Source organism: Musca domestica, unplaced genomic scaffold, assembly GCF_030504385.1.
Source record: "Musca domestica strain aabys unplaced genomic scaffold, Musca_domestica.polishedcontigs.V.1.1 36, whole genome shotgun sequence".
Taxonomy (NCBI): domain Eukaryota; kingdom Metazoa; phylum Arthropoda; class Insecta; order Diptera; family Muscidae; genus Musca; species Musca domestica.
This window is the reverse complement of record NW_026712318.1, coordinates 5,207,059-5,221,449: the sequence shown is the minus strand read 5'-3', so window position 1 is coordinate 5,221,449 and position 14,391 is coordinate 5,207,059. Positions and strand designations below refer to the sequence as shown.

General features: G+C 32.8%; 1 protein-coding gene across 3 annotated transcripts in view; it reads right to left on the bottom strand.

Moving 5' to 3' along the window:
- Positions 1-2,293: 2,293 nt before the first annotated feature.
- The window catches only part of LOC101898471 (allatostatins MIP), a 32,417-nt gene continuing 20,319 nt past the window's right edge, over positions 2,294-14,391 (bottom strand). The window contains exons 2-3 of one of the 3 annotated variants that reach the window (XM_005178735.4): positions 6,377-6,906; positions 2,294-6,307 (exon numbers count right to left, since the gene is read on the bottom strand). In XM_005178735.4, coding sequence (XP_005178792.1) covers positions 6,159-6,307; positions 6,377-6,881 — 654 coding nt within the window. In that variant the 5' untranslated portion in view covers positions 6,882-6,906 and the 3' untranslated portion in view covers positions 2,294-6,158. The remainder of the gene's footprint in view (positions 6,308-6,376; positions 6,907-14,391) is intronic. The other 2 variants (XM_005178736.4, XM_005178737.4) reach the window with 2 other exon arrangements.

Here is a 14,391-nt window from a genome sequence, read left to right as displayed (position 1 = left end):
CATTTCATTTGTAGTTCGAGAAATACATTTGTAATACAAATTATTGCGTTTATAATTTGAATATGTCTAGTTGAATTAAATTTCAATCCAGTTGTAAATTGAGAATTCTATTTTTAATTCGAATAATTCCATTTGCAGTTCGAATAAAACTAAATAGAATTGCAATTGGAATTCTCAATTTAAAAAAGTAAATTATTTTAATTATAAACATATTTCTCAAATTACATATAAAATGTTACGAATTAAAACTAAAATAATTCCTTTACAACTGAAAAGGAACAAAAAGATATTTGTATGTTGTTGTTATCTGCAATGCATTTGCGGTATTAATATAATAATATAATGTGTAAATATCAAATTGCTTGAGAAAAGTGATTTTTAAATATAAAAAGCAGACAACAGTGATGCAACAGCTGTTATTTCTCACTGTTTTCTCATACAAAACCATTGTAAGGTCAAATAAATGTTTACTCTAAATAGAGGAAAATATTTGATTACATGTGTTCACATTGTGGCCACATTGATCAAAATTTTCTTTGCAGACAAATAACTTTGTTTTCTCGAAATCAGCTGTTTTTGTGTTTGCCCTACAAAAATATTTTGTGGTCAGATTGTGGCAAAGAAATATTTGAACTTTTCGTCAAATATTTGCTCAATGTGACCTTACCTTAAGGGTGAGAATACATAAGCTTAATTCATCGGCTTTTTCATAGAGGAACAAAGGAGTTTAGGTTGACTTAGTTCGATTTTGGCCCTACACCTCATTGTTCTTTTCCGAAGAAGCCAGCCGATGACTTAAGGTAAGGTCACATTGGGCAAATATTTTACGAAAAATGTGAAATATTTCTTTGTCACAATCTGACCACCAAATATTATTTGACGGTAAATACAAAAACAGCTGATTTTGGGAAAACAAAATTATTTGCTGGAAAACAAAAATTTGACCAATGTGTCCATAATGTGAACATATATGATCAATTATTTTCCTATTTTTTGGTCAAACATTTATTCGACGGTGCAAATGTTTTGTAAGGTCAAACAAGGGAAAATATCAGTTTAAAACATTGGGCAGCATTTTGCTTTAAGAACAGGAGCATTTGTAGCATGATGTTTAATGAATAGAAAAACAAACGAATACAATAAGTGGCTTTGTTTATTTGATATTTTTGAATTAACTGAATTTGATTGTTTAGTAAAAAATGTTTATATTTGGTCTGTTCCAGAACTGGGAGAATGTAAGTGTTTTTACTACGATAACCGATTTTCCCTCTATTATATCGAAGAAAATTGCGAAACTAGTAGATTCTTGCAGGTTCTGGAACAGGATATAGGTAGATGCATCAACGCTTGAAACAATTATATGTCAAAAATTTTGAAATGTTTTGACAAAAATAAGTAGATTTTTCTATGTTTTCCTATACGGCGAAAAATCGGAGGTTGCGAAGATATATATTTTTCAACAATTTTTACAAATTTCAATAATATTTCATTCATTATTTTCAATTCTTTGTTTTATTTTCAAAAATTGTTTTGACAGTTCATTGTCCCAGCAGCTATGTTGATGTGACTACCTGTATTCTTCTACCATGGTACAAACAAAAATGCAAAAAAATTGTTATGACAAGGAATTTATTTCACAACAGTTGGTCTTTTGCTTCCCTTCTCCAAATAAATTATACCCGAAACTACATTTTCTTCATGTCTCTCTTTCAATCTCTCTGTCTATTTCTCTCGGCCAAATAAACTTATGTTTCCTCACAGTTTGATCAAACAATTTAATGGGAAAATATATTTTACGAATGTGAACATGTGTCAAACATGTTTTCCCATAGCACTGTTTGACGCTGTTTGGTGACTGCTTGAACAAACAAAATCTGTCAAATATTTGACTGTAATGTGAACATCGAATCAACTCTGTATGAATTTCACATTTGTTCAGTCAAATATGGGAAAACAAATTTCGATCAAATATTTGTCCAGTGTGACCGTACCTTTAAACCAGTCAAAAAAGCGTTTTATGTATTCTCAATTTTAGAGTATAGTCTTTCCAAAAGCTGTAAATATGAATTTAAATTTCAACAGAATTTGAAAATTTTCAAAATTATTTTGTTTATTTTTCAAAAACATTTTCATTCATTCAAAAACGGTACACATGTTGCCACACCTTGTCGCCATTGTATCATGAATCAATTATCACGGAAAGGGCTCCAATGCAGTAAAAACAAAAACATATTTCTACAGAGAAAATAATAACGATAACTCTTAACCCGCAGAGTTCAAATAAAACCATCAATTTGCATGAAATTTATGAGCAAAAAAATCTGCAATATAATTTATTTGTAATAATCATCACGTACACATACATTATTATTTGTGTTGATGCTGTTTGTTCAAGTGGATGTGTAAACGAAATGCAATCATTCAAATACAATATTTAAGGACAAAGCATAATGTTACTTATGATGGGAATATTTATACAAGCTGTCTATTTTGAATGTTGTGTTTCTATAACAACGGAATGTGAGACAATTAATTATTATCATTTATTATTTCTTAACAACGAATAGTACAGACATGTATGACATCTATTATTACATACATATATTTTATGTGTGTGTGTATGTATATGATAAATATACATTTATATTCATATAATAGTGGGTGTTTTTTTATCATTGCCATGTAATATTTTACAATGTATGTGTATAAATAGTAACTGTGTGTAAATCATAAAAAACGTTCTCATCAGAAGTTTCCCCTATAATACATAAAATTACTTTAAAAAATTAGATTATTTAAAAAAAAAATTATGAGTCGGTGCTAAAATTATACTGTGCTTGGTTATATTTATATTGTATATTTAATACAAATACCTATACGACTTGTAACATAAAAAGTGCAGACACAGAATCGGCAAATGTGACACTGACGCCACATTATTTGTTACCATAAATAGTGTCAATCATGCCATGCTACTTAACTGTTTCCATCTCAAGGGCAGCCGTTTTTATTATTTTGAGTAAATTTGAATGTAATCTGATAGTCCAAGGAAAGCTTCAAGGTTTGCATAACGCATTTAAGGTTTGACTAAACTTCCGAATAAAATTTGGTGATATTTCGAATGTACATGCTATGGATTTTCACCTATATCTTCTGATATCAAATTTAGGTGCGAATACATAAAAGGATTTTTCTCTGTCATAAGTCATTAGTTCGCTTTTACGTAAAAGAATAAAAGATTTTATGGGCTGAAATTGAACCAAGTCAACATAACTCCGTTGTTCTTTTACGAAAAGCCGACCGGAAAATCCTCCTATATATTCTCACATTTAAGGCAGAAACAGATCAAAGCTTGAATCGCAGCGCAAGCAAACTCTGTTGCTATTTTTGGCTGCACAAAATGTAATGTGGCAACAGTGATGTATTTTAACACTGGCACATAAATAATGATTATTTGACGTGTACGCTATGGAATTGACATTTGAGTCCACTCGGTGATTTCGTAAATGTAAACCTACCGATATAACGATGTTTAAATTCAGTGTATTTCAGATTTGGCGTACACTGGATTTCATATATTTAAATAAGTTTTAAGATAGGTTAAAGTATTAAAGTACGTTTATACGTACTAAATCGAGTTGATTTCAATTATCAATTCCATTGCTATACATCAACTAAAATCGACCCTTAAAACCAGTTGATTTTATTGGCTTATACGCAATTACAATTGAAATTCACTGGGAATTGACAGTTAACACCAACGGATTTTTTTTGTGTACGGCTTTTAATCGTTATGCTTTAAAACAATTTACGGATCATTTGAAACGCAAAAAAATGTTAAGCATTTATGCAAAGCCCGGTTAACTGGGATCAATACAGAGAACTCTGTTTACACATCAGAGTTATATTTATCTACCATCCAACGTTTTATTACAATATATTTCATTTTTGAAGCATTACATGTCAAATAAAAAGAAATGCTTCATTAAGTTCTTACTTCAGATTTTCTTTCATACATTTTTGCTGAAATCCGTTCCAGAACTCTAAAATTTTGGCCGAATAAACCATTTTAGCACTTTGAAGGAGCTGAGATTTGTACTTGTTTTTCGTTCCAATACTTTCTGGGTAAAGTTTTTCACGTACAGATTTCGCTCTTTTGCTAGTTTTAATAATTATAGTTAGGTTACATTTACATTGAAGCCCTTTATCCGTATAAGTGAACAAAATCACAATAAATATGATGTATGTTTTCTATAGACAAATTGGTGAACGTGGTTAAATGTACGTATTGTCGTATAAGAAAACATATAAAAATCTAAAATTTTTGACATATCAGTGTTTCCAAGCGTTGATGCATCTACCCGTATTCTCTTACCACGGTTAAAAATTAAATGAATTAGGAGAATTAAAATATGACGACTTATATAAGTTTTGTCATTGTCGCTTTGAAATAGGGATACGTAAGTCGACTTTGAATTAACATTTTATTCGATTTTTGGTGATAGGTTAAACAAAAGTCGGCTTACGTGTCCCTATTATAAAGCGGCAATGACAGTATCGACATTATTTAACAAAAATTCAATTGTATATCTCAATAATTTGCATTGTAAATCCATTTCAAATAAGTATATCCATCCCTGCATTTTCCGTAATTTATGTTGTAGAATTTCGCTGCATATAAATTAGGTATCCATCTCTGGTTTGTGTATATGCAATTGTAAATATAAATCTTGACAATGAAATGTTGCCAATTGAAAATTTTTTAAAAATAAGTGGTAAACATATGACATATGACTTTACTTTCTTAATTCTACAAAGATATTTTTTTTTGAAATATCAAAAATCTTTAGTATTTTTAAATTCTATACAGTAAGGTGAACAATCGGACCAATATAAATGTCGGTAGAAAAATGCAACTCTGATTCTAGGCAATTTGTCTTGTGTAAACGGTTGGTTAGAATAGACTATGATCATGAACTGTCAAACCAATTTGATAATTGAAAATGTTGAATGAAAAATTATTTAAATTTGTAAAAATTGTTGAAAAGCACGAATTATAATTACCTCCGAATGACGTCATATAATAAAACATATAAAAATCTACTTATATTTGAAAAAATATTTAATTTTTTTTGACATATCAATGCTCCCAAGCGTTTATGCATCTATCTGTATTCTTCTGCCATGACTATGATCTTTTTTTATAATTTGATAGTTTATATCATTTGTGAAATTTTTGAAAGTGCTTATTTGGCTGGCTTTAGTCATCGGCTGGCTTCTTCGTAGAGGAACAAAGGAGTTTGAGGTTGACTTAATTCGATTTTGACCCTAGTCTCCTTGGTTAATTTTCGAAGAAGCCAGCCAAAGAAGCACTTTCAGTATTTCCACCTTATCGTTAATTCCAGTTTGCCCGTAAAAGGTGAACAATGATGCAAAATTTCGTTTTTTGGAAATGCAATACCACAACGACCAATTCGAAACGTTGATTCTGTTCTACCCATTAAGGGTAAACAATGATAAAATTTCTTCCTATTTCAAAGATAATATGGAGCAACTATATCACGATTCCAAAGAAATCCACAGGTTACATAGAAATGAAGCCAATTGCAGAGTGTGTTTTAGCCTTAAAAACTTTTTTACGTATGCCAGAGAATCTCGACTATGAAGCTTCCATTATGTTTCTGTCCTAAAAAGGTCACGTTGAGCAGATTGATTTTCATACGTATTTTATTGAGTGTGTAGCACTGTGTATTTTTTCTTGTTAAAAAATAAAATTTAGTTTTTTAATTTTTTAAGGCTTTCATGCAGTTTTTTTCTTTGTAATTTCAAAAACAATATTTTTTCTTTTTTTAAATATTTTTATATATGTATATATTATATATTTGTTGTTATGTGTTTGTTTTTTTTTAATTATATTACATTACTACATATATACTCGTACTTATTTCTTAACTTATTTAAAATACATATGTATGCCAATTGAAATAATACACTGCTCGTTTAGTTAGTTATTTAGTTTGTTTGTATGTTGTTATATAGAATTATTAATTGATCATTTCGAAATCGGTCGTCAACTTTTGTTTAGAGTAATTAATTGTGATGTGATCGGTTGGTTAGTTAGTTAGTTGTGTAGGTGTATGTGTAGCCATGCTATAGACTTAATTCACATCGGAGTATTGCTGAGATGAACGTTTGCCCCAACCGCCATGGAGTTTCTGCCAGGTGGCACGTTTACCCCACATACCCTTCAAGTTGTTCCAATTGGGTTCACGTTTGCCCCAAGCACCTGCTTGTGAAGAAAACATATCTACAGTAAAATAATTGTCTTAATCTTCTTCTCTCGTAACGCTTTTGCTTCTTTTGTTCTTGAACTTACCTCTGAATTTGTTCCAGGTAGGACCATTACGTCTCTTGCCCCAGGCAACATTCATGCTCTTCCAGGCACGCTTCTCATTCAGGATATTCTCGTCCATGTCATAAGCTTCGCCGGAGTTGCCAATTAGTTCTGGGGTATTTGCCAAATGTTCCAAGGTAGCGGCATTGGTGAGATATGCCAATTGTAGTTTGGATCTTGGTTCCATGCCGGCTATAAGTACGGGTAGTAAGTTTTCGTTATCGTTCATATCATTGTCGCTGGGTGAGGCTCGCTTTCCCCATGTCCCTTGCAGAGATCGCCAATTGCTACGTTTCTCATCATAGCCACCATCCATTGGCATCAGATCACCCAATTCGTTTTCATTATCACTAACTGTGGGTATTTCGGGGGTCACCGCATTGGCCAGGACAGTGGTGATTATTGCCAAGCCTATAAACATTTGTAGCGCCACAAATGGTTGGGCAATCACACTCGACACCGATGTATTCTTGGTACACCTAAACATATTGCTGATGTGTGCTTTTTTAAATCTGGAAATAAAAAAAGAAGATTAAAGTTGAGAAATGTTATTCACATGGGGCTATTGAGTAGATGAGAACATTCACAACAAACTTGTTGGTATGCACCGATATTGCTAATTAATTCGGCAAAAATTGCAAGAAATTTTCTCAAAAGTATAAACATGTGGTGTGTGCATTTTTAAGTTTAGCCGATATTCTAATTTTAATATTGTCCGTAAAAATGCCAGTCGTTTTCACACTTTGGTGTAAAAATCTTAGGGTCAAAAAAACACTTCATTCATGGACAATATCTGAAAACATCTTGCATATGAAAATAATAATATCAGTACGAAACAACTATCACAGTAAACAACTCCTATGTAAACGTAGCCTTGTTCAACACTATATTTACATATTTAGTGACGCCGTCGTATACGTTATGTGACGCCCTCGAAATTATAATTTATTTTAGGGGGTTTGTTTGTTATAGTATGTTTACATTAAGATAGAATTAAGAAGGTAACTTTATGTAATCGTATGTTGACAATTTTTTTAAATAAAAACTTTAACAACATGGCATTGTCAAAATGTACAATCATTAATTTTTTGCATATAAACAAGTCAGGGATGGGAATCTGAGTCCAATGAAGTTACATTTGGCAAATGCGGACTTTGCTATTATTATTTGAAATGAGTTTACAGTGATTTAATAGTTCCATGGTTTAAACTTGTCCGGATTTAATAAACATAGTGGATTTAAATACGTCAAGTAAATAAACATATTTGGAAAATAACTCTATAAAAGTTTCCGATTCTGATATCGAATTCGGAACGAACCAAATGGTATGAGATTGGCCATGATACTAAAATTTTATTCGAAAAAGAAAAAATCTGGATGAACATTAATTTCGTGGTGAATTCAATTATAATTCGCAAAAGAAAAAAGTAAACTTCGGAACATTTGTATATGTTTGATACGAAATTCGCCGTTCGTTTTATCGAAAATCAGAGAAATGTAGGATGTTTATCCAAAATTCGGAAAAAATTTTATTTTTTCGATGGCTTTATCCGAAAACAGGAAAAAAATGTGATATTGTTTTTCGAAATTCTAATATTTTTGGAAGATTTATACGAAAATAATAATCAATATCAAAAATTTTATACACACTTTTAAGGGGCATTATTTACACGTACTCTGTTGAGATGTTGAAGAAAAACTGTGCAGAGTACTTTAAAACTTTTCAGATTGAACTGTAAAAAAATCTTTTCAAAAAAGAGTTAACTCTTTGCGGACGTTTTTGTTTTGCAAACAAAAGAGACGAGTGTGTGCAAATTACTCGCAAACTGGATAAATGGTAGAAAATCTCGGCAAAAAAAAAGCGGACATCAGAGCCCTCGGAAAAAATTTTAGCTGGGTCACCAAAAATTCAGATATGGAGTCAATTGATGCTGAAAAAATAAGCGATTATTCAATACTTAAGTTAAATAAAACAGGTAGTCGCAACGATACAGATGTTTGAACAATGAGCTGTCAAACCAATATTGAAATTAAAAATTTTGAATGAAAAATTATTCAATTTGTAAAAACGCTTTTGATTAAATTATATTTTTCCGAAGAAAATAGGGTTCGCTGTGATCGAAAAAGTACATTGACACACTGAAAATTTGACACTACCTATGTAAAACCCATGGTAAAAATATGAGGGTACGTTAATTTCAAATACGCCTACCTCTGCATTTTTGTAATTTACCTTGTCAAATTTTACTGCATTTAAAACAAGTTCCCATCATGTAAGTACAATGGATTTATAAAAATATATTTTGACAATGAGATGTTGTAAAATGAATATTATTGAAAAAATTAACATATTATGACGTTGCCTTCTTAATTATACCTTGGTAAAAACCTTATTGTCTGATAACAGCTTAAGGAAAGGAAATACAATTGAATTTTTTTTGTTATTGCTCGAATGCAAAATGTAAACAACGCCTTTACGGAAACATTTGCAACTTTGAAGTGTGCCGCAATACCAATGTAAAATTCCATGATGCTTTCTGTAGGTATATAGATTCCGATTTAAAATAAATCCGATGGGAGAAGATCTATTTTTGTATGGTAAATCTGGTTGAATATACCCGGATTAAGCAATAAATCTTCATAACAAGCAATCAGAACATTTGTTTATTATTAACGACATGAGTACTAAATGCCCAATATTTTCTCTGTGTCTATCAACAAACCTCAGATATTAGTGTCAAAATACATATTTAAATTTTAATTTGAAGATGAGTGAGTAAATGTCATTTGACCTTTGGCTACATACTCATACGTATATATCCCCTCAGATTATGTCTAATTCAATAGGATATTTTACCATATCCTCCTTTTGAATCAATGTCACAAATATGAAATTGTGTCACAGGAATTTGTAGACAGCCCATAATCATTGTCAAGTTTAAAAAATTAACAATGTGTGTGGGACTAATTAATATTATTAGTTAAAGGATTGTCAGGAAGACAACATTTATTCATTCACTTAGTTTTGATTAGTAAATTGGACAATGTACAAGTTGTCGTAATATTTCAATATAGAATATCTATATTAGATTCATATTTTGGATGTTAGTACAAGAAATTAATGAAAATTGATTCATTATATCTTTTAATGATATTGATTAGTGCATAGGCTAGGCAAACTAATTTTATTATATTTGTTGTAGACAATGTGTAATTAGACTAGTTAAAACTAGAATTCGAGTGTCGTGCATGTAATATGGACAAATGGTTAAGGAAGTTCAAACAATTATGGCGTTCAGTTTTAATACTTCTACTAGACAAATTCGGCCAAGTTAAAGTAGTAGCATGATTTTTCAAATTCTGATTGGCAGACGTGTTGATTTTGAAAGAAGCAAATTCTGGAATTTTTAAATCCTCCACCTTAAACATAACATAACATTCCTAATATTCGTCATAGACCCAATAAAATATTTGTATTCATAATCGGCATAAAATTGTAAGTCGATTTAAAGATGTCCGTCTGTCTGTTGAAATCACGATACAGCCCACATTATTTGACGTGGAGCTTCAAAACTTGGCACAACAATTCGAGTTGTATCTAGGATGGTTGGAATTGAAAATGAGACATGTCGGCCCACGTTTTGGTATAGCCGCCATATATCGGTATCATATATTCGGCCGCCATATATTCGGTATTTTGATGATTTGTCTAAAAAATTGGTATTTGTTGGTCATAATGGGTGGCGAAACATTGTATGTATAAGTCCACGTTACGGTACCTCCCGATATTCGGTATTTTGATGATTTTTGTTACATTTTTCCACCGATTTTTCTAAAAAATGGTATTTGTCGTTCATAATGGATTCTTACTCCAGTGGCCAAACATTATATGTATAGGTCCACGTTTTTTGTATAGCCCCCAAATATCGGTACCTCCCGATATTCGGTATTTTGATGACTTTTGCCACATTTTTCCACGGATTTGTCTAAAAATTGGTATTTGTGGGTCATAATGGGTTTTGGCTCCGGTGGCGAAACATTGTGTGTATAGTTCCATGTGTTTGTACAGCTCCCATATAATGATAACTTCCGATATTCGGTATTTGTATGATTTTAGCGACATCATTCACCGGAATTGTTTCAAAATTGGTATTTGAAGTTTTTAATTGATACTATAGCCTATGACAGATCTCTGCAGGTCCAAGTCTTCGTATGGCCCCCATATAACGGAACCTCCCGTTATTTGGTATTTTAATGATTTCAGCTACATTATACACCGATTTGTTTTTTCAAGATTCGCATTTGAATATTGTAATGGCTTATGACAAAAGTTGCCTATGCAGGTCCACGTCATCGTATAGACCCTAATATAACGGCTACATTCGGTATTTTTAAGTTTTTTTTTTTTAACGGATTTTATTTTTTTGAAAATTGCCAAATTCGTGGAGGGTATTTAAATTATGGAGGGAATTTAACAGGCTTCTTCCTTGTTAAAATTAAATCTCTAAAGCCTTATTCTTTTAAGTGATGTTGATAATTCATTAATTTATTAAAATCTCATTCATAACTTTTGCCCATGGCACTTAAAAATTTGAAAGACTTAATGGCCGAACACGCCACAGGCATAGACTTTCCGCTAACCACTACATGCGTGCAAAGTATGTTGGCTGTTGATTAAATCTTTTATTTTCTCACCTTTCTCGGATGGATGTTGTGGCTCTAGGGCGGCAGACCCCACAACCTAATGAATGCACTGACAGGCTGACAAGTCAAATGTTTCGCAGTGCGGTGAAAGATGTTTGAGCAGTCAATTAAAACTTTTAAAAGGTTACTCTCGTGGGACATATTTAAAATATGTAATAATACTCAACACTTGACACACACATGTATACAACACATTCTATCCAACGGGATACCTAGTCTGAGCGCACATGACATCCGTTATAATAATAGACAATATAACGGTTCGACAAGCCACAACAAAGATGACTAACGGAACTCGAAGAAAATTGAAACATGTAATTGAATGCCAAGGAAGGAAATAACAACACACATGTTGAGCCAGATTCGTAGGTGGAAATTTATGCACACATACTTACATTCATACACATTTGTGTGGTAAATAAGACTCGGTCGTACACAGGTGACAATTGAATTAAATGATTTTATTAGTGTATGTATGTATGCATGCATGTATGTATGAATGAGATCTACCATTCAACCACACTTCCTATTGCCTTCATTCTGACTTGTAGTTTTTGTCACTTATACATACATACATATTTTTGTAGTTATTTTCCTGATTTTCGACATGTTTGGGCATGATGATAAGAGACCTTGAACTATGTATGTATGACTGTGCAGTGCATGCTTGTGTGTCTGTCTCTCATCCTCCGGTTTGATATATTTTTTCTCTTTTAGCCCACTTGTTGCGATGAAAACTCGACCACAATCAGTTACATAAATTCGATAATAAAGAAAACGATTATTGCGGTCTGCCAATATTTTGTTGATGTTTGTGTGTACGTTTTTTTTGTAACTTGGCTTTTTCCCCGTTTAATATTCTTGAAATATATGTTGTTGTTTGCCTCACAGATAAAATCTTTTTGGTAAAGGACAGTGTGACGCAAAGACAGCCGATTCTATTAAAAACAAGTAAAAAACATTAAGTTCGGCAGGGCAGAATTTTTTAGACCTTCCCCCGTGGATAAAAAAATTTAAAGGTTTCTGAATTCAAAGGTGTTCCACTTTAAACTACAAATAAAACTTTTCAAAAAAAAAAAAAAAAAACATAAAGTGGGTGGGCCCATTATATGGGGGCCATGCCAAAGCGGGAACCTCTATAGATAATTTAATACTTTAAGGATGGTCATCTTGTAAATCTTCTTAAATACCAAATTCGGACTAGTTTCGTTGGTAAATGTAACTAGAATTGTCAAAATACCGAATATCGGTGGGCATCGTTATATGAGCGCTATAGGAAAACGTGGAACTAAATATTCCATGTTCAGTCACCGGAGCTATTACCCATTATGACCTACAAATACCAATTTTTAGACTAATCCATGGAAAAATCATCAAAATATCGAATATCGGCAGGTACCGTTATATAGGGGATATACGAAAACGCGAACATAGATATACAATGTTTCGTCACCGGAGCTAAAATCCATTGCGAAATAAAAAAATACCAATTTTGTGAAAAAAAAAATATGGCAAAAATTATCAAAATACCGAATTTTGGGGGGTACCGTTAGATGAGAGCTATGCAAAAACCTGGACCTATATATAAAATGTTTCGCTGGAACCCATTATGACCTACAAATACTAATTTTTAGACAAGTTCGTGGAAAAATGTGCCAAAAATCCTCAAAACACCGAATATCGGGAGATACCAATACCAAAACGTGGACCCATATTACTATGGTGCTCCACATGAGCTAAAGACCAATACGAACTACAAATACCAATTTAAAAAAAAAAAACCGTGGAAAATGTGGCAAAAATCATCAAAATACCGAATATTGTTAGGTACCGTTATATGGGGGCTATACAAAAACGTGGACTTATACACACAATGTTTCGCCACCGTAGCTATAGTCTATTATTACCAACAAATACCAATTTTTGGACAAATACGTGGAAAATGTGGTAAAATCTTCAAAATACTGAATATTGGGAGGCACCTTTGTATGGCGGCTGTACCAAAACGAGAACCGATATATCTCATTTTCAATACCAATCATCGTAGACACAATGAAAATTGTTCTGCCAAATTTTGGAGCTCTACGCCAAATAATGAGGGCTGTTTCGTAATTTCAACAGACAGGCAGACATCGTTAAATCGACCTAGAATTTTATGCTGATTATAAATACATACACAGGGTGAGATAAAAAACTGCAACAAGATCAAAGGTCATAATATTTACATTTTATTTTTTAATTTAATTGAATGAATGCCAAAAATGTCGGAGATAGCACCAAATTTTAGATTTGTTCGATTTGGTCACCTTTTGCACGAATTATGTCCTTCAAACGTTCAATGAAACCGTCCCACGCTGCCCGAATGTTGCTCTGCGGTATTTAGGCCCATTCCCGACGAAGCGCTTGCTTGAGCCGATCGACACTTTGGTATTTTTTAGTGCCAACCATGCTTTCCAAAATACTCCAGACACAATAGTACAACGGATTGGTATTCGAAGACTTTGGTGGCCACTGTGCGCTGGAAATGAAGCGAGGAACCTCATTTTGTTATGATTCTTGGGTGGCGCGTGCTGAGTGTGATGGTGCTGAGTCCTGTTAGAATGTCCAAGGACTGCTGCCAAAATGTTTGCGTGCCCAAGGCTCTAATACACCCTCCAGAATATTTTCGCGATAATATGCGGCATTTATTCTGATGCCACGGTCGAAGAATCTCTTTAGCTCTTTTGAGTCTATTTTCTTTCTATTGCGGTGTCAGTTCTTGCACTTTTGGTATTTCAATGGCTTTACACCGAGCTCATTTTTCAATATTTGCCGAATGGAATATTGCGATATGTTCAATATTCCACGAGCCATTTTTCTGCAACTGCGACGCGGGTCAAGTCGATCAAGTCGCTTCTTTACTTTTCGAACCATTTCTGCTGATGTTGCTATTTTCTTCCGTCCAATTCCTTGGCGCCGGGCTACGCTACCTGTGTCACGGTAACGAGCGATGGTACGAGACACAAAAGATTTATTCACATTTAAATGCTGGTGTTCTCTAACGATAGCCACTTGTGGGTTTCCAGCCAAATATAAAACCAAATCACACTATCAAGCTTGAATTCTATCACGAATAATTTTTTTCTGGATAATTCTCACCAAAATGCTGTTGTACGCTTGTAAGCAATATAATGAGCTGTCACTGAAACAATTTTAACAGCTGTCGGACGAGTGACTTTGAAATTACAGCAGTCTGAAGTTGGTTGCAGTTTTTTCATCTCGCCCTGTATATACTTTATAGGGTCTACGACGAA